Source organism: Tripterygium wilfordii, chromosome 19 (assembly GCF_013401445.1).
Source record: "Tripterygium wilfordii isolate XIE 37 chromosome 19, ASM1340144v1, whole genome shotgun sequence".
Taxonomy (NCBI): domain Eukaryota; kingdom Viridiplantae; phylum Streptophyta; class Magnoliopsida; order Celastrales; family Celastraceae; genus Tripterygium; species Tripterygium wilfordii.
Genome location: NC_052250.1, coordinates 14033539 through 14053677, shown reverse-complemented (window position 1 = coordinate 14053677; position 20139 = coordinate 14033539). Strand labels below are relative to the sequence as shown.

The 20139-nt window shown below is 37.2% G+C and overlaps 3 protein-coding genes across 12 annotated transcripts; 1 reads left to right on the top strand and 2 right to left on the bottom strand.

Annotated features, from left to right (window-relative positions):
- Positions 1-626: 626 nt before the first annotated feature.
- LOC119985207 lies at positions 627-4643 on the top strand. Of its 2 annotated transcripts, none has more exons than XM_038829428.1 (3): positions 627-2929; positions 3053-3244; positions 3820-4643. In XM_038829428.1, the coding sequence occupies exons 1-3, from the start codon at positions 657-659 to the stop codon at positions 4385-4387; spliced, it is 3033 nt and encodes a 1010-aa protein (XP_038685356.1). In that variant the 5' UTR covers positions 627-656; the 3' UTR covers positions 4388-4643. The 2 variants fall into 2 exon arrangements, with proteins under 2 accessions (XP_038685356.1, XP_038685357.1); XM_038829429.1 differs by having other exon boundaries at positions 3792-3960.
- A 2358-nt stretch (positions 4644-7001) lies between these two features.
- Positions 7002-16132, bottom strand: LOC119985673 (WD repeat-containing protein 91 homolog). Of its 9 annotated transcripts, none has more exons than XM_038829985.1 (16): positions 15888-16132; positions 14964-15465; positions 14760-14882; positions 14204-14342; positions 13779-14089; positions 12872-12927; positions 12626-12720; positions 12284-12386; positions 12089-12183; positions 11959-12021; positions 10943-11018; positions 10714-10822; positions 10415-10527; positions 10223-10281; positions 9138-9246; positions 7002-7416 (listed from the first exon to the last, which is right to left on the bottom strand). In XM_038829985.1, the coding sequence occupies exons 2-16, from the start codon at positions 15352-15354 to the stop codon at positions 7282-7284; spliced, it is 1977 nt and encodes a 658-aa protein (XP_038685913.1). In that variant the 5' UTR covers positions 15355-15465; positions 15888-16132; the 3' UTR covers positions 7002-7281. The 9 variants fall into 9 exon arrangements, with proteins under 9 accessions (XP_038685913.1, XP_038685915.1, XP_038685914.1 ...); XM_038829987.1 differs by having other exon boundaries at positions 12872-12925; positions 13903-14089; XM_038829986.1 differs by lacking the exon at positions 11959-12021.
- A 673-nt stretch (positions 16133-16805) lies between these two features.
- On the bottom strand, positions 16806-19598 carry LOC119985249 (S-type anion channel SLAH2-like). Its single transcript, XM_038829488.1, has 5 exons — positions 19326-19598; positions 19032-19206; positions 18451-18942; positions 17539-18341; positions 16806-17435 (listed from the first exon to the last, which is right to left on the bottom strand). Exons 2-5 carry the CDS (start codon positions 19191-19193, stop codon positions 17057-17059), a joined length of 1836 nt encoding a protein of 611 aa, XP_038685416.1. The 5' UTR covers positions 19194-19206; positions 19326-19598; the 3' UTR covers positions 16806-17056.
- Between the last annotated feature and the right edge of the window lie 541 nt (positions 19599-20139).

Below are 20139 nucleotides of genomic sequence, written 5' to 3'. Positions count from 1 at the left end.
TTGGGTTTAGCTTTTTTAGGGCTTTCTTTTTTGTTGAGCGGCGGGTGTAAAGAAGAAGAAGGAATTGAGTTTTTCTTTTTTATTTTTTTGGGTTATTATTTGTGTTATTTTTTTAAAAAAATATAAGGAATATCAAAGTCATCACTTGCCACGTCGGTGGCCAGGTCAGTCAAAAATTTAAAAATATTAATTTTTATGCCACATCAGTAATTTTATTGCCCGAACAATGAGAAACCTGACCGAGTGACTAGATTGAAACAATTTTAAATTTTCGATACTCAATTTGAAACGTTTATAAAATGAGTGATTGAGTTGAATTTGATCAGATATTTCAGTAACCAAAAGTTGTCTTTCCCCTACAATTAGATTCTGTTGAAAGTCCAGCTAATTCCGACGCAAAACGGCGTCGTTTTACAAATGCTCTCGAATCTTTCGGCCCAAATTGGACCAGCCCAATTCCAGACAAATTTCAAAAAGGAAAAGAAAAGACAGAACACTGTGCCGCCTGTTCTGCGTTCCCGCCATAGAAGATTACCCAATCGGCCAATCCCACCCTAAACGTTGTCGTTTCTGTTTCTAAAAGGTGCATATTAATATTAACATCAATCTTTGCAAATTGCCAAATTCTCCCTTCATCGGCTTCTTCTTCGTCGTCAATGGCAGTGAGAGATCCGATCCCGAATTACAGCACAACGAAGCGTATAGTACTCCTGATTGATCTAAATCCACTCCTCTACCTCCAAGACCCAGCTCCATACCTAACTTCCCTTCTCTCCTCTACCAAAACCCTTCTTTCTTTCCCTCCTCTCTCTTCCTCTCTCTTTTCCTTCAAGCCCTTCTTTTCCTCCCTCTCTCCTCTCCTCTCCTCCTCCAAACTCCCCGTATCATCGCTCTCTCTCTCCTTCGACCTCCCTGACTTCACGCTCCTCTCCCTCACTTCTCTCCTCTCCAGCCTTACAGAGAAATTCGCTCCTTCTAGTGCTTCTTCTCTGCCACCACCACGGGCGTCTAATGTCGCTACCTCGATGCGTCAGCTGCTGCATGATTACGCATGGGATCCGATGATTCGTGATGATTTGGATACGGGTACGCTTTCGGATTCGGATTCTGATTTTGCTGTTGTTAGGTCCAATTTGGTTGTCTTGTTTTCGCCTGTTTGTAAAGATAGGAAGTGGGTATGTGAGTTCTTGGAATTGGATGATGCTGAAGAATATGTCGATTCTGGGAATACCTTTAACAAGAGGTTTTGTGGGTTTTTTGAGTGTGTGAATGATGCGTTTGTTAGTAGGGATATTCATGTTAGTTGGGTGGATGTGAAGTGTGAACTTGATTGTAGTGAAGAGGAGTGTCAAACTGGGATCTTCCAGAGTGGGATTAGGGATTTGGGATGGGGATTTTGTTCAAGCACATTGTTTGTTTTGGGTTCTGCTCTTGTGCCTTTTGGGTTAATTTATCCCTTGCTTGGGGTATCATCATGTTTTTCTGGGTTCAATGAATGTAATAAAAGAATCCAAGGACAGTTGAGTCTTGAGATATTAGATGTGAATGGTAAGCCTTTGAAATGCAAGTGCTGTGATATTGAATTGTTTGATTTGAAGGCTTTATCAAGAAATAGTAGTCCTGATCCATCGCATGTCCTAGAATTTGTGAGTTCACAGACAGGAAATGACAAACAGAAGAAAACATTTTGGGAAGTTTTTGATGGTGGAATTGCCAAGCTCCATGTTAAGGCGGTGAAGAGATATGCCGAGCCTGTGAAGTTTGAGGGCCACTTCTTGGATCCCATTCTAGTTCGTGAATTTTCGGGAGAATCTGTGAAAAACCAGGGAGACAGTTCTGTTGAGTCTCTTGGTGATAGAGTTCTTCAATTATTAGCTGCTCATATGGGGGATCATAAGCAAAGAAAATCCATACCGTTTTGGCATATTCTCTTGAGTTTTCTTTACAGGGAGGGTTACTGGGCTGTGGTATGTATTTCAAATGGGGATGAGGAGTCACATATGGGTGTCCTCAAGCCTTTTACTATTTCTTCGGGTTTCCTCTTGATTATAGGCGATGGACTGAATTGTCATGACTTATTCAATGGGTCGAGTGGAACTAATTTTGCTCAACTTGCTACTAAGACAGACGGTACAATTTGCAAGCCTAAAGTTGATTTTTTTTATTCCCATGGCATTAATGAATCAATGTCCATGCCTTCACCTTCAAAAAAGGGTGCTACTGTAGGTGGTGGTCAAGGGAGGAAAAATAAGAAGGATCTACACTTACTTCAGGATCTCTCATGGAATGCCTTTTGTAAGGCTGCATATCAACAGTTTCAGGTTGATTTGGAAGATGTTTACTTTTCCCAAGGATACAAGAGCTCCAAGAAATTGAAATTTCTGAAATGCTGGATAAAGCAGGTTAGAAAATCTAGCCACTATGATTTGACCATGCCAGATAGGTTTAAGCCAAATGAGGACATCCCAAAAGCAGTAAATGATAGATTGACCGAGCTACCAGAAGAAAGCGAACAACCATTCCCTTCATCTGCTTCAGTGGGTGAGGATGCTTCTGCTGGGGCTTCTAGGATACAAGATGAAGTTGCCCTTGATTTTCGTTCAGATACTGCAGAAAGCTTTTTCAGTAACCTTCACAACAAAATTGAGCAAGGACTTGAGTCTGGATGGGTAGACTTACGAAGTATGGCAAAGCGACTTGTGAACTCAAGTATCTATTGGTTATATCAAAAGCGTGAAGTGAAAACCAGTTTAGAGAGTCCTGCACAAAAATCTGATGCGGTTTGTGATAATGTTGTTTCAGTTGAATTAGCAAAAGTTTTACTAAGGGATCCCAAGGATTTGATAGCAAAGCACAAGAATGACGATGCTTCCCATCAAGCATCTGAAGCTAGAGCTTCTGGCTTCAGCAAAGAATATATAATCAGAGAGTATCCTTTTTTAAATTTCCATTTTATCCGCAACTATAACCACTGTTTCGTTTTTTGTGGTTGATGATTATGATGTGAACTATTAAGGGAAATTGTTGCAACACTTTCCTTAATAAGCACAAGATATGAATCGCAGATTTTGTTTCGGATGGAGATCCTGCAATCAGAGATTGGAGCAACTATCATGGAGTCTACAAAGCAAAAATTTGTGAAACAAATTTGTATGTTTTTAGAGACAATTCAGTGCCACATGGAGGGAGGCTTTTTTGGTGAATGGAGCCTCGATAATTATGTGGGGACGATCATTAAGAGCAGGTAACTATGTTAATACTGAAGTTGACAACTATTTTGCTTTATAATTATCCTTTTAATTCTCAAGATATGTTATCTCATTGGAATGTTTAAGCCTCTTTCTCGGAGGCAAAAATATACAACGGTTTTTTTTTAGTGTTTGGAGCTATTTGAATGCACATTTCTGGTGTATTTCCTCACACCTTTATGTGTGGTGATGTTTGATACTATCATCGAAGACAGATCTCACAGTATCTGTTTGTTGAAAATGTGGGGTGAAAAATAAAAAGAAAATGGAATGGCTTTTCAATTCTAGGCAGGGGAGTGTACTCTTGCATTACTGTTGGAGATATACTACTGATATCGTTTTTTTACAGTCCTTAAGAGTATTAGTACTTCTATCTGATTACATAATCTGTAGAGTCCCTGAAATGAATTGAGTTCAGTTTTATTGTTTTAATATTATTCAGATGGGTTTCAAAATAAACTTACCTTCATCGTTAATTTTATCCGAGGTTGTATTCAACAGTTACAAGCATTCTGACATTGCTAAAACATGGAAATTTGACAGGGTTAGTGACCAATGTCTAAAATTTCAGGTACTGTGACTCTCTAGGCGATGTGGTTGATAGAATCTATAAAAAGATGGATTTGTTGCTTTTTGTTGAGGAGGATGAGTTCTTTGATCCTTTACTCAACAGTGAGGACAGTAGTCAATCCCGAAAAGAAAAATTAGAGAAAAATGAAGTGGGTGATGATCATGGAATAAAGCATTCCATCTCAGTCGAAGATGAGTTCCAACTAACCTTAGAAAATGACCATGAAAGCCCGAAATACAAGAACCGAGAAGACCATGCTCGCAAATTGATTGAAGCTCAGGAAAGGAGAGAGAGGGCTCGTAGATTTGCATCTTTCACGAGTTGGGGACCGGATTTGCGGAGAGTTTGGGCCCCAAAGCAGCCAAGTTTGTCGAAATCGAATTCTGATCCTATTCGAAAGCTTCCCAAGATTAAGGAACATGAGAGAGAAAGTTGTGACAGGGTATGTGAGACCCCAATGACAGGAAACAAACGTTCATGTCATCGACAAAGCAGCTCTGTTGAGAAAGACCTTCAAGCTTATGGAAGTGGTTCTGTTTCTAAAGCACTGTTTCAAGATGACTGCTAAATCCAGGCAAGTAGGAGTTTGTAAGCTAACCTGGTGAACAAAATTTGTTTCAAACTGGAACTGTTGTTGAAAAGAATGAGGGAGGCCATGTGGGTCGGCTTTAGTGGAAGAAACTTGGGTCATTTTAATCGCCATTGTTGCTAATCTGTTCACCAACTCTTGACTCTGTGCAATTATGTTTTAACATGTTTTAACTTGACAATGTTGTATCATCTGAGCCGGAAATTTCATTAGCTCAGCTTCATGTATGTTACAATTTTCACAATAAGTATATGAATGAAAAGATAGAAATGTGATTAAAACTAGATAGATTTCTGGCTTTGCTTCTTCCTCTTTCCCTGTAGCTCCTTGGAGATCAGGTTTGGTTTCACGCCATTCTTTGGATAGGAAGTGGGCCCATAACCCTAATATTGCCTTATGAGATGACAAACGACTGGGGGGTGTATACGCTAAGAATGATATATTGGGTGTAATCGTCACATATCAATCTCCCATAATTTATGAAGAATTCTGTTTTGCTCCCTAATTTCTTACCCTATTCAACTGGTCCGTTGGATATTGAAGGGGCTCTATACATGTGTTTATAAACAATAGATATCCCACCGGCCACTTGGATTGAGCGTTAAAACTAGAGACAATATTTGAGGGCCGTAAACAAACTCATTCATACAAGGCGTTGCGAAATGTGAAGGAAGATGTTTTGTTCTCCAATTTCTTAACTTATTCAGCTAGTCCATTAGATATTTAAGGACATGATCAATATATATTTCACATGTCACATGGGTTGAGTGTTAAAACGGGAGACAATATTTGAGGGCGGTAGCATTACTAATTAATGAAAGGTCTCGAGAAGGCTCTTTTCCAGTGTTATCAGACCCGGACCGGCTTGCCAGTTGGACCGGTTGAACCACACTTTCCTAGCAATATCGGGCCGGTTCTCACGTTAGCCCGAACGTGCAAACAACCCGCGACAACTCGTCAAAAACCGCGGATAACCGTGAAACCCGTGACCCTCACAACCCACAGTTCACTTTCTGCGATCAACTCTCTCTCGTCTCGACCAACTCCGGAGGTTACTTTGTCTCTGATCCACTGTGTTACGGCCTTGAAGGCGCATGACTCTCTCGATCTCGGCAATCGCAGAGACGTAGATTCAAGGAATTTAAGTTGAAGAAGCCACAGAAGGTACAATTGAAACCTTAAAATCTCTCATTTTTCTCTTTGCAATTAGCTCTCACCAGACGAATCTCAATAGAATGAAATTGTGGCATCTAAGAGGAAGCTTAGAGGAGGAAGAAGACTCGGAGTAAATTACTAAATTGGGACCGTGTAATTTGTAAAGCTTTTCTAGAAGAAGAGAACGAACTAGTTTAACAATTCTATCCTCATACCCTAAAATATTAATTCTTTATGGTATTGATTTTTTATTGTTTGGAACTTTGGTTATTCTTGTAATTAGTTAAGTTTTTTTTTTTTAATTAGTTCAAAACCTAGTCACTAATATTATATATGTAATTATTTAGATAATCACAGTTATGGTTGAACTATATTTTCAAATTCCCATATATACAATAAAAATCACACAACTATACGTAATAAAGTAAATATTTGGTTAATTATATTAAAATTATTATTTATAAATAAATTAAAATATTTAAAAAATGTGCAGTTCAGCCTTTGACCCTTCGGGCCAACCGATTAAACTTTCAAAAATTACTTTGACGGGTCAACACACGAGTCGGTTATGATAACAGTGCTCTTTTCTGATGCTTTTCAACTGCCAAACAACCAACAAATATATTTATATATGTTTAATCTTCTACTTGGCAGGGGCCTTGATGTCGAAGCCCAGGCCCGGTACGTAATCCACTTGGCCCACAATGCTTAAAACCTACTCAAGTACTCGGTCATGCGGGCACATTAGTAACCAATCCCAAAGAAATGTAACTTTTGGCTTTCTGAGCTTATTCTTCTACTTGGCAGGGGCCTTGATGTCCAAGCCCAAGCTAGGTATGCAACTTGGCCCACAATGCTTTAAACGTTTTGAATAGTGATCCGATTAAATCTTGACGTCATTCGGGTCCATTAGCAACACAGCCCGAAGCCATTTAACTTCGGTGCGTAACTTACTTTTACTCGAGGATCTTGACTTAGTCAGACCAGTAATGATAGAAAACTCATGTGGTAATAATCCATGATAATCCAATTCTCAAAACACATATTAGATTTTAAAAAAAAATTACATATTCAGAATTAACACATAAAAAACTTTCTAACAAGATCCATTCTCGATGAGTTTTATAAAGTAAATCTTAATTCCATTATTTTTTTCAATGGAATTTAAAAAATAAATGAATTAAGAACTAAAATAATGAATTATAGATTGTGCTTTAAAAAACAATACAATCAATATTAAAACAATAAATTTTGAACAATGAATTCTGGAATAAAATAGTGAAAATAAAACTATTCTATTTATTAAATCAATAGAATAAACCTGTTGGGTTACCAAACTGATGGACTATATGTCATTTTCATAGTTGGACCAAGGACCTCATGTGATAACCCATTGGCATAAAGAAAGAAAGAAGAAAACAGACCATTTAAGTGAAAATTTCCAGGCAGATGTAGAGTGTAGACTTTGAATCTAAAAATTATCCAACAGTCTTCTCCTGTATTACCACAAACTCTTATACAGCATAAAGACGGCATTACAATGAAAGATGATTGCTAAGTAGTAATACAATGAAGTCAATGAATTACAACATAACTCTTCTAAATCTAACCTTCTGAAACATATATGCTGATATACACACCTTACAACCCGAAACAGTGAAACATCTCTTTCGGACCACTAAAAAAATTTAGAAAGAAACGCATTAGAAAGTACATCTTTAAGGTATAGAACTTACTCGAACAGAGTGATCAGCGGAGCCTGTCAAGAAAATAGGCAATGTCGGGTGCCAATCCACAGTCGTTATGGCTGCATTATGTGCAAGCGTTTTCATTCCCTCCAAGGGCCCTCGAACCTGATAGAAGTCCATACAATAAGGGAAATGTTATACGGAGTATCTATATTGCTACCCGGAAGCTGCACAACCATTAGGGTGTTGATCAATGGTGATTATAGATCACTGATCCTCGTGTTTTGGGTGAGCGTGTATCATTTCATTTAGTAGACCATGACAAACTATATATATGAAGTATCCATAAGAAAAACTCATTCAGTGCAATATTTTGAATTTAATATACCTGACTGTAATATGAAAATAAAAACTAATAGCATCTGCTATTCTATTTTATATAATGCACACAAGAACGTGGCCAATAAATGGTTAAACCAATGAGAGATGATGACCTAAGCGCAGCCCCACAGGGGGCAGGGTTAAGATTAACAGAGATTTGCCAGGTTACAATGAAACTACAAACTAGGGAGGAATTAAGTAAAAAGTTAGACAGCAATCAGAACATGAAGGTTGATCTAGGATCACCATCATATAAGAGACTTCATTGATTGCATCACTCTTCCCAAGATATTCGAAATCTTCAAGTGATAACACCCTATAACCTATCATGTCCTGCTATGTAAGGGATAATGGCAAAGAGGTGAAATGGGGGAGACGGTTGGTTGCCGGGGGGGGGGGGGGGGGGGGGGGGGGGCAGCCTGCCTATATGCACCCGCACAAACAACATATCAGTTTAATCCACCGAAAATATTTTATTTATGTTTAGTTCCTTGAGTACACAACTTCCTTACACGTATAACTCGCCAACTAATAAGCTTTAGTGAAAGGAAACTTTAATGTTGTGGACTGGATTGTGCCTTTAAATATTATCTTTTTGCTATGAAAGCAAACGATTGGAAACTGGCAGAGTTTAATGGTTTTTTTGACATCATTTTAAAGAATCTAAATAAGTAAATATTAACATGGAGTATTGCCTCATGTTGGAAGTGCCTACTTGGTGGCACCTTCCAAGTAAAATCCCTTCAATTTTAGGAAGAAAAGACAAACTTCCAATGGCAGGACATTTGAAAACAAAGAGCGCATTTTTTTTAATCATGGAAGACGAGGGTGAGAAAATTTCTAACTGTTGATAACCTAGGAAGAGACATCTTACCAATAGGACAAATTGGGATTATCCGTTATGTTAGAGTAAATGCGTTTGATAGATGCACTAAAATTCATGAAAAACTATAACGGACGATACTGGATGCGGAAGAGCCACTTTCAAAGAGTAGAAAGGAACAGTAATAGATTCTTATTTGTTCCTTATGGATTCATATTGTTTGGGATAAAGGCTTCAAGGAATCTCCTTTGAATACTATAATGGATAAGTAATTAAACCTCTCTTTGGCTCAGTCGGAATATATCCTGTTGTAAATGAAAACAAGTTACTAATTGTTATTGGCACCATATCAGTTCTCGGGTTGAAAGTTGACACTCAATTAGAATTTCCGTGATAAACCTTTTATTGTTGAAAAATACAAAAAAAATATATGGTTCGTGAAGTTCATTAAACAATTTAACAAATCCCCTGATCCGAACAGTGAACATCCCTAACAACTACTTTCCATAAACAGAGAGAGATGGGTTTCAAAAGCCATTAATTCAGCAACAGTCAAAAAACTAGACAGTCCTAACAAAACTTTTTATCAGTTTTTACATAAAGACAACCGCATAACATGACATGAGCCTGAGGACAAGGATGCATATATTTACATGCATAGAGACAAGGGAGGGGGATTCACCTGATATATTGGTGCTTTGACTGAACTAGATGTTACCAATAATCTTCTACCATGAGCATCCAAAGCCATTTCATGTCTACAATGTCTTGAGGCCTTGGGGTCAAAAAATCTACAAAAAGCAACAAAAATATTAAAATAGTAACCAACCTGCTTCTCTTATCAAGTCATGCAAAAACATTTCAAATGCAGCAATAGCATTGCCAAGTAAACAAATACGTGTTTATTATAATATTAATAATAATTATTATTATTCCTTTCACTTGTGTCGACGAGGGGGACTGGTGTTTATACGCCTAAATAAATATCTAGTATGTTCTTAAAAATTATGTCCACAACCAAAGGCCAAATTAATTATGTTCTTATATTAGCAATATATCCAGGTATCACATCCAAAACCATTAGCAATATGCTGATTCTTACTGAACTAAAAGCCTAGCTATAGCCTGATACAGCCTTCTAAGAGGCTTAAATTCACTTATAATGATTATAATTACTCACCGACTACAATCACTTGAGAGAAAGGACGACCATGCAGATAATTTTTTGTTTTGAGCAAGAAATGGAAGGATGATGACAATGATGAGATGTTATTATACTTTATTCACATTCATTAATCTACAAACTCTGCACAAAAAGTGTCATTTTTCCTGGACATCAACTTTCTACTTCTTTGCTTCTTTTCTTTTAAAATTGGAGAAAGTGTCAATATTTTCTTTCAATAACACCACTTATTCTTGATTACAAGAAAAGGATAGAAAAAGAAGGGGAAGAAGGAAGACTAACCAAATAAAGAAAGGGAAGAAAAAAAAAAAGGACCCTGAAGAGTACGCCAGCATTGGCAAAAATATAGTACCATGCCATTAAAACAATAAATATTGTATAACTTGCATTTCACAAAAGTTTCAACAAATGTGGAATTCCATGAGGCATGCATTCTGCGAATGTTGGCCATTCATCCAGGTACAAAATTTAGATGACAAAACTTAAGAAAAAAAGGCAAATCAACAAGAACAAACTATCAATTAGCAAGCAATTTGATATTAGCTCAATGGAAAAAATATGAATTACAGAACATTGCAAAGTACCTCTGACAGTCTCTTGACCAAAGGACCTGACCTGGATTTTGCAAGCTCCATTCAAATACCTGAAAGTTGAAACCATATAACCCGTTCCTTGATATTATATTCAGCATAATGTAGCAAAGTATATTTGGGTTATCCATTAATTTACTGAGGAAAGTTCACACTAAAACAAGTAAAAGGAATAAAGGCACTTGCCTTCCCATCTAACCCCAAACTGAAAATGCTTGTTTCATCAGTCCCGAAAAGAATCGAGCTTATAGCAGAATCATGTGCAGGCCAGCCAGTAATTTGTAGGCCCGCAGACATGTCTTTGGCTAGTTAAGGTGAATGCAGATCAGTGTCCTTCCATGAACATAAGCGTAATCACCCATGATAAACAAGAGAGCCTTAATCCCACCCCCACCCGCCTCTCTTATCCCTCCTATTTTTTGGCTAAAATTTCAGCTACCTAACTAGGGATATATTGAACCAGGCCCTATATATAAAAAGGATACCAAACATGTGGATCATTCCATCAGTTGCAGAGGCCGCCAAAATCTTTCCATTGTGATTGAAGCAGAGGGAGGTAATTGCTGGTGGATCTTCACCAAGAGGAAGAACCGTCTTCAATAAAGTAGAAAAATCATCAAAGTATGATTGATGATCACCCAATCAAGCTAGCAACTAAAATTTTCCTACTCAGCATAACACGCAGATAAATTTTTAGGACAAACAAGCATATACCATGGCTTTCCAAGTCTTCATATTCCATACAGTCAATGATGCAAATCCCAAAGAGTCAATGTAGCTTGAGCCATTCCTGCAGAGGTTATTACAACCCAATAATTATTTGCGCCCAAATGGGAAGCAAAAGAGAACAATAAGAGAATGTAACTATGAAAACACATAAAAAACAATAGTGAAAGCACACTATAGGATGTCACATGCTGATTTCATTTTTAGGTGGAAAAAGAATCATCGTTGATTATTAATGTAAGAAGCGTCGACAGTGGCTTTTCAGAATACGTCATAGATGGAATCTAGAAACTGAAAAAAGTCTATGAAACATATTTCTAACAAGGGCACTGCAACTTGTCCAACAGTAATTTCGTTTCTTTAAGACAATGGAAATAAATTAAATGATTTTGCAATAATCAGAAAAACATCTATTTGTAGCTAAAAGAACAAGAGAATGCACCCATAAGACATAAATCTGCAAAACAGCTCGTGGCAAGTATCTTCACATATAAGTGCATGCAATCACTTCCTGTATTATCAAGTCTACAACAATAATTAAGTCTGATATACTATTACAGAACACCTGAATAAATGTTTTGTAACTCGGTCAATGTAAGGCTCCCAAGTCCAGACTAAATAGTTGCACTAAAAGGAGCACTAGGGGCTACGGGCATAAGGCATAGCAGATGGTCCTTTTTACAACATGTAAACAAATAAGAGATAAAAATGAAATTATTAGTAACTTAGAGCTATGTGATAATTCACTACTATGTTATGGTCTTAATTAACAAAGATTAACTAGATTTTTACCAAAATTTCCCCAGAAGTTTCACCTATATTTCCAACCGTTTCAGTCTCAGCAATAATATCAATCACATCTTTGACAAGACATTATCAACGCTAAAATATCCATAAAATAGAAGAAATAATATAATTTGATCATAAACAGAAAGCCATATACAGGATGCATTGCCACTAAAGCACAAAATTTAGATGAATATTAGGACTAAGAAATTGAATACCTTCTAGAAGCAGCTGCAGAAACAAAAATAGGTTCAACAGGGCTGCACTTGATATCCAAGACACTGCAGGACAACCAAAATGTAAAGGCTAAAGGAATATTAAATCAAAGACCTGATGCTAAGTACATACCTTGGAAAAGCTTCACCAGTGTTGAGATCGCATACAACCCTTTTGGCATCAACATTCCATGCTTTGATGCCTCCATCAGCAGTACCAATAAGTAGCTTTTATCAAAAAGAGTAACAAGGCGGCAATTTTTAATATGAGATAATCAACTACCAAATCGAACCATGTTTATAAAATGAAAAACTGCACATTACATACCAAGCGATCAGATTTCAAGTCCCAGTCAAGTGACATAATCTCTGCCCCACAATATATTGTTGCATTTCTAGATGCTGGAGTTGATGGTTCATATGTCCATATTCTTCATTAAAAATGTATTGAGTAAAAAGGTAAGGAAACCAAAAGTTAGCAGGCAATCAAGCAGTTGAAGAACTGTAATTAAGCAAGTATGTCTTGAGTTAGGACTTGGGACAAGTCGGATACAAAAGTATATAGGAAATCCGAAGTGATACATAAAAACAAGAATAGACTAAAGCAGCCCCACAATGAAAGATTTCTCTCGTCAAAAAAGTTCATATGACCTACTTCCATAGTGGGTACCTGACTGTGCCATCAATGGAAGCGCTGGCTATATTGTTACCAGATGCTGAGAAGCGGCATCGACTGATTGAACTTGTGTGACCTAAAAATGTCTCCTAAAAAGAGTACTGAGAGTTACAAACTTTGATGAAAAAAAAAATACAGCGTGCAAGTGGATCAAAACAAAATCAATTGAGATAAAAGAGAAAAAAGAAAACGCTAGTCATGCAAACACAAAGCTCAATATATATTTGTAAGCAATCATGCCTGGAAATTTACTTTCACTTCAGGAAATGCTTCCCCCGGCATGTCTCTGCCATTCTCTGTCACATAAATTGGAGTAATTAATATGTCAATAGCGTGCTTTAAGCATCAGTGCAACATAAAGGTCTACACATGCAAAAAGCCGGGGAAAAAAATAAATGGCAAAAAGATACTTTTCGTCCCTCAACTATGGGGCGAGTTTCATTTTTGTCCTTAAGCTTTTTTTCCACTCATTTTCGTCCCTCAACTATTGAAAAGTATTATTTTCGTCCTTTCAAGTAAGATTGAAGTTGGAAAAAACTTGATCTGATGAACAATATGATGCCACGTAGGATTTTTCAATGGTCGGATTTATTCAAGGGATAAAAATGGTACTTTCCCATAGTTGGGGGACGAAAAAGGGAAAAAAAAGAGTTAAGGGACGAAAATGAAACATCAGTAGTTGAGGGATAAAAAGTACTCTTTTGCCAAAAATAAATCAAAGATGAACAGTGATAATGCTCAGTTTAAGAAAATTGAGTAGCATACATACAACCCACTCAGCTTTCTCTCACTTTCTATCACCCTAGCAGCCATCAACTACCAAATTCACAAGTGTTATCATTTTCCCGTCATATACATACTAACTCCTGGGCTACACTGAAATAGTGTAATTTCACTGGACTCTAGCATTACGTTACCCCTCCAGCCCTCCTTCCAGAAATACAAATCATCGTAATTTCCTGTTTTACAAGTAATGTATAGATAAGCAAAAGTATTTTCATTAATAGCTACCTCATGAAGGCCAGCTAGATTCTAGACTTATTGCCGTCATTAAAACAAGTCCTTTAACTAATTAGGCATAGAATTATCCCAGAACTAGTAACCATCCTTGATTCATAGAAAGGAGGTTATATGAACAGATAAATACCATCACAAGAGTCTTCTTGAAGCACTTGAGTGTTACCAGCAGAAACACCACCTTCAACATAGAGAGTAGAAAGTGACATAGAGTCATGAGCAGACTCAGAGATAATGGATCCAGATATAGTTTCGAATTGTCCACCATAAGCCTGTTCAGGATCCAACTTTATTCCACCCAAATTTGGGGTAGCAGGAGAGCAATCTTGTTGAATACTGGTCAAATGAAGATCTTCTTTGCGCAGTCCATTTGATGACATTGAATTCTTACTTTTTAATAATCTTGTATCCATTACTGATGCAGCACTACTGGTCTTCATCCTATAAAAATACATAAACTTTCATGAAAATAACAAAGTAAATCAACTAGAATACAACAACAAAGTAAATCACTAGAATACATGAGAAATAAAAATGATTATTTTCAAATTTCACCTCATCTGGCATAATTGAGCTTCTTTTTCCTCCAATAAAGTCTGAAGTTGTGATAACTTTTGATTAAGTTGCTCAGCATCTTTTTTAAGACAGTTGACTGTTTTCTTCTCTGAACTGATCTTCAAGAGGGCAGGGATTCGTGGTTTGGTTAAGGACATATTCTCCAAAATCCAATCAGTAGAAACATCAATTATTGTCAAGGAAAGGAAAGGGTGTAATGCTGTCGCATATGTAACAAAATGGTAGGGAGAAGAAGGTATGGTTGAATACACGGAATAAATGGGAATGCGTAAAAGTACATCTTCAAGTGACCTCAAATTTTTATTTAAGAAAGCCTGGTTTATACTCAATCATACAGTCATTAACATGCTCGCAAAGCAAACACACACATATAGTTGAGAAAAGAGTGACATAACATAAATGAAACTATGAAGTCCAACGTGAATGGGATATATTGCATTTCCAGAATGCAGGTAAGAATCTATATTTGCCAACGTTTTATAGTAGTGAAAATCTTAATGGAGCATCATAGAGGATATGTCCATCAAAAGGATATGAGTACCATTGAAGATCTCACTGAAAAAATTCCTCGCTGAAAGACACAAAGCTTCATGCCATTCCTTTGAGAAATAAATGCGAAATTGAGGATCCAAGCTTGGATTCTTTAAATAAGGTATTGCTGCATTGGAATGGTGGATAAAATAAGTCAAGGAAAAATGAATGTTTAAGGCCACAATATAAAGAAAAAGACATAACCTACCAAACCATGGAGTCCATTCTGTGCTCCTTTGCAGCAAATCATTCCCGTTCATTCCGAAAAACTCTACAACTTTGTCTTTCCTTCCTGACTGCAAGGCATAAACTACATAGTACCGCAGGATAGAGACCTCCAATTTCAATAGAGTAGCAATAAGTGCAATCTCAGTTGATGAAGAAAAGCACTGCTTGAAGAAACTTAGAAGACCAACTAATTTTTCCGCATGAAATTTAGGGATATAAACTGAGAATATCAAGTCCAATATCTTATCCACCTGGAACGATTTACCAATATCAGTCCCTAATTCCATCTCAAACGCTTGTAAAGTATTTGTAAACCCTCTAAACACAAGAAACTCCCTGATAAGCTCCTCTGCATATTGCATATTCTCCATCTTGTAACTTTCCTTGACGTACAAAATAAGTATACCTTTATGTCCTCCTCCTGATCTCAAACACCAAACTGGCACAACATGAAATTCCTCTTTGCCACATGCAGGGCCTCTCTATATTGTTAAGAAACATATAAACAACCAATAATGATTTCGTCAAAGGAAGTGGTAGACAAACAGGGAATATTAACACTGCTTGATAAAACTAACAAGACCTCACCAATGTTCCATAGAGTAGAAAATTCTAATTAAATGAGGAAAGAAGTTAAAAATTCCAACAGCTTAAGAAAACTCTTGAAACTACTGATTGAAACACTATCAATTCGTTCTTTTCTTTAACAATAAGAATACAATTTAGGGATTTATTAGGGTTTCAATCTAGGAATCAATTGAGACGACGATGGAAGTTATTCATATTATAATGCAAAACTGGTTTCTCTGCAACAAATTCAAACTAATACATACAAGTTGATTGAAATCCAAGGGATTCGGAAGATAACACAGAATCAAAGAAGAACAATCAAATAAATTCATACCACTAAGGTCAAGATCGATAGGAGAGAAAAATCAAGCAATTCGAACGATCGAATCCGCACCGAAGCTAGTTTACTACTACTGCTGATGGAGACGAGACAGTCCAAAGAAAAACTAGCTTTCCTTGACGTTGGAGCACGATGAACAAAGGATGCCAAACCCCATCTAACTTTTTCCTATTACCGTTGGGTACTTCCTCGAGTTCCTTCTCAAAGCTCGAAACGCTCGCTCAGTCGCTTGTAGTTGACGGTCGATAAACAAACAAATGGAAAGCCCATTACGGGGTTTACATAGACGGTGTAGTGTACCGTACTACCGTCACTTTTCCTATTACCGTTGGGTTGTTGGGCCCATTGGAAAAAGAGATGGTCTACACTCCACAAAGAACCCTAATGGGCTTTGTCTTTGGTGACCGATGTCATGGTCCAAATTTTAATTTCAAATATTGGGCCCATCGGAAAATGTGATGGTCCACATAAAACCCTAATACCCATTGTTGATTTTCAAACTTCACCTTTGGAAACTTACAAGAACTTTTGTTGGATTTATTTCGAAATATTTTTTCCTAATGAATTATAAATTAAAAATTATCCAAAAACGATACTATACAAATTTATCATTTGGACATTCGATATAGGCTTATTTGGGCTATCAGATCCGCATGCACATAAGTTTTTCGCATGATAATGAGGTAAGTTTTTTCCACATGGTAACGAGGTAAGTTGGGTCAGAGTCTAGCGCATGGGCCGGCATTAGGATATTAAGAGGAGTAATAAGATTCAATAAGAAATTAATATCTTGATCTTCGTGAAATTTTTTCACTTTCTTTGCTATTCATTTTGATTATGTAAATTTTCTACACTATTTTGCCCTTAATTTACAAACCAGTAAGTAAAAGCTTATTCCATTCAACATGGATCTGGTGCTGTTTGCTAGTTGTGTAGATTACTTGATATTAATAATTAACAAAAATTATATCTGCAGAACATACACATTACTGACAGATATTTTACACAATATACAGCCATTACTAGTTCTAACATATCACTCAGCCCTCACCACACATATCTTCAAATCCCTCACATGCTCACTAAAACTGTGGCAAGCTCACTGGAACTAAGAACCCTAATAGTCTGATTGGCAATAGATAAACTACAAGATTCAAGCTTCATTAATTACTGCCAGAGCCAGGAGAGTTGGATGTTGGGGAAGCTTCAATGTCTTTGCAATCCGAATCTGCAAATTTTAAGTAATTTTCGATCTCTTCCGCGCTTCCATTACTGATATGGAACCACCTTCTGTGGTTATTGTGATGCTTTGGCTTTCTGTCACTGATGGCAATGGCAATGTCATTAGGGAAAAGATCTCCCAACACAAAGCCATGGAGGATTGTAGATATAAGCAAGGCTGTGACTGTAAGTGTGGCAGTAGCAGCAAGTATGACAGCAAGAGCTTGAGTCACTACATTGTCCACTTCGCTCGAGTACCTGATCGTCGCGATGGCAGCTCCGGTCATCGGAAATGTATAAGCCCACCAAGCTAATGAAAACCTGCATATTCAAGAACAAGACTTATTAGACTCTCAGTAGAGTGAATGAACCATTAAGAGAAGAAATTTGAAAAAAGAAGAGACCAAAATATGCTGTTTCTTACTTGAATCCTCTGAAGAAATTGACTCTTACTGCCAGTGAAAAATAAAGGAACAATGCAATGAAGTAGGCAATCCGAGAACCGTAATCGAAGGAGCCTTGAATCTTTGTCCAGGCCATGGAAGCAACACTTGGAGCAGCGACGAAAAGGAAGAAAACCGGATGAAGCTCTTTGGGGAGAGTTTCATTTGTTGGAAGTCTTTGGTAAAGAGTGACAAACAGAACTGCATAGTGAGCCAAACCAACAGCAAAGAAAAAGATAGGACCTTCTTTTAATCCCATCGATGCACCCAACAATGCTCCAACAAAATTTCCAACAACCGACAGATGATTCGAAGGATTAGCCACTTTCGAGAGCCTACGTTGTCCTCCCGACATCCATTGCCCATAAATCTTAAGCTCTAAGCAGAGAATTGGTGTCATGAGAACATACCAAAGTGCAGGAGGCAGATCTTTGGTTACCGAAGGTGGTACTCCAAGGGCTAAAAATAGAAGAGAAATCCATGGAGCAAAGAAGAAGTTGACACGGATAGGGTGATAGTATTCACGTCGAACTGCTTCGAAGTAGAAAATCACCTTTGAAAGGTAAATCGAAGCAACCATGGCTACAAGAGCTACAGCGATGCACCATAGGACTAGATTTACTGTCAAGCTTATATGAAGAAACTTTGTGGATGCTGAAGTTGCTAATGTTTTCCACATAATTGCTTGGCTGCTTACGCCGAGACAGATACCAAATGAAGAGATGGGATATCGTAGGAGAAACGGCCAGGTCTTGTCCTCTGGCAACACAATTTGCTCTGATGGCTGTAACAAGCATATCTCACATTACTCAATATAATGAAAATCAAGCCAAATAACTAACATGAATATTACTGGTATGTGAAATGTGTGAATTTCAGTAAGTGGCACATACCCTCAAGGTTTCCAATTCAGGCCCCTGCAGTGCATCGAAATATCGATCCACCGATATAGACTCAGACTCTGCCTTCTGCACATTACTGCGCTCGGGTTCAGGCTCACGAGGCTTTCCGCGAATATTTGATATTTGCCTTTCAAGTTTCCCGGACCATGTTTTGAAGGAATCATACCTCTTATCTTTAAATTTCTTTATACTAGGATGCTGTGGAAATGCCCGAACATCGATTGATTTGGGAAATGCAGACCCTCTAGGCATTGGCTGCGAATGAAACTTAACTTTCTTTAGTTCCAGACCATATTCTGCCGTGGAAACTGGAATTCCCTCGCCGAGGACTTTGTCATCACCGATACTGAAAAGAACTCTTTTTGTGCTCTTTGAATGATCTTGGATTGGAGAAGATGGCATGCTGATGGAAACTGAGTCCTTTCTCTGATGGTTGATGGGTTTGTATTCATCACTACTTGTCAAACTACTCATTTCAGCTTCCTGCAATGAAACCAGAAATTAGTGAAAACCCATCAAAGAGACCAAAGCAGAGTTCACAGTTTATGGCATGAAAGTCCTTAATTTCTTACCATTGGGAATGAATTAAAAGAATGATTCTGATTATGGTAGCTACTTTCCTCCTTAACTGTGTCAAATCCAGCCAAATCATTTGATGATATATATGATATGAGTGATGGGATTTCTTCATTGACATCCTGTTTTGATGAATTCATAAACTCACTGTTTTCCATTGCCAAAAAAAAAACCTGCAAGAGAAAACCCAATTCATATTTTCTTTAACTAGCAAATCAAAACTGCATTTCTAACAGAGAAACATTATGGAATCAGTCAGAAATGCTTAAATCAATAACTAAAAATCTGCACCTGCAAAATTGCAACTCTTCACTGCTATCTATTGCCAGAAACAGGGGTTGAATCAGATTCCACTGAGAGGAGAAAAATCAGAGTTTTCTTGGCTTTGGTGGTTGAAGAAGAAAGAAAATGAAGAAGCTCAACTAACACACTTTCTTCCTGCAATAGAGAGCAGAATATATAGTCTGAATGAGAGCCACCTTTCTGTGAATATTACGTCAAATAATGCCCTTCTTGTACTGCGTTAATTGAGTATGACACACCCCATGCCAGGACAAAAGGCAGCGCACACGCATAAATGCATAATATATAAGCTATTCCAGCTATATACACACACACACACACATATATTATGTAAGCGTTTATCACTTTATTGTTAGGTAAGAAAATTAAGAAATTATACACGCTTGGCTTGAACGATTTATCAGCAATTTTAGGTTTGTGATAAAAAAAAAATGGGGGAAAAAAACAAGATAAGAAAGTGACAGGAAAACAAGAAATTAATTAAAAATGGTAGATGCGTATCAAAGATTAATTAGGATAATATATGTAGCAGGTCTAACTCAAGACAAAAAGTTCAAATTTTTCTGGAGATGTCAAAGACGGGTTAAGTAGACAACTTATGCTTAATTGATATCACTCCAAATTAATTATCAATAAGCGGGGTACACAAGTTAAATTTAAATTAATAGGATTTTAATTTTCTAAAAGAGTTGTTGGATGATAGTATATAGGTGAATCTTACTCGGATCAAATTATATGAATTTGAAAGGTTCTAAGTTCGATTCATACTGCAAGTAATATGTTACATTAATACATTATATT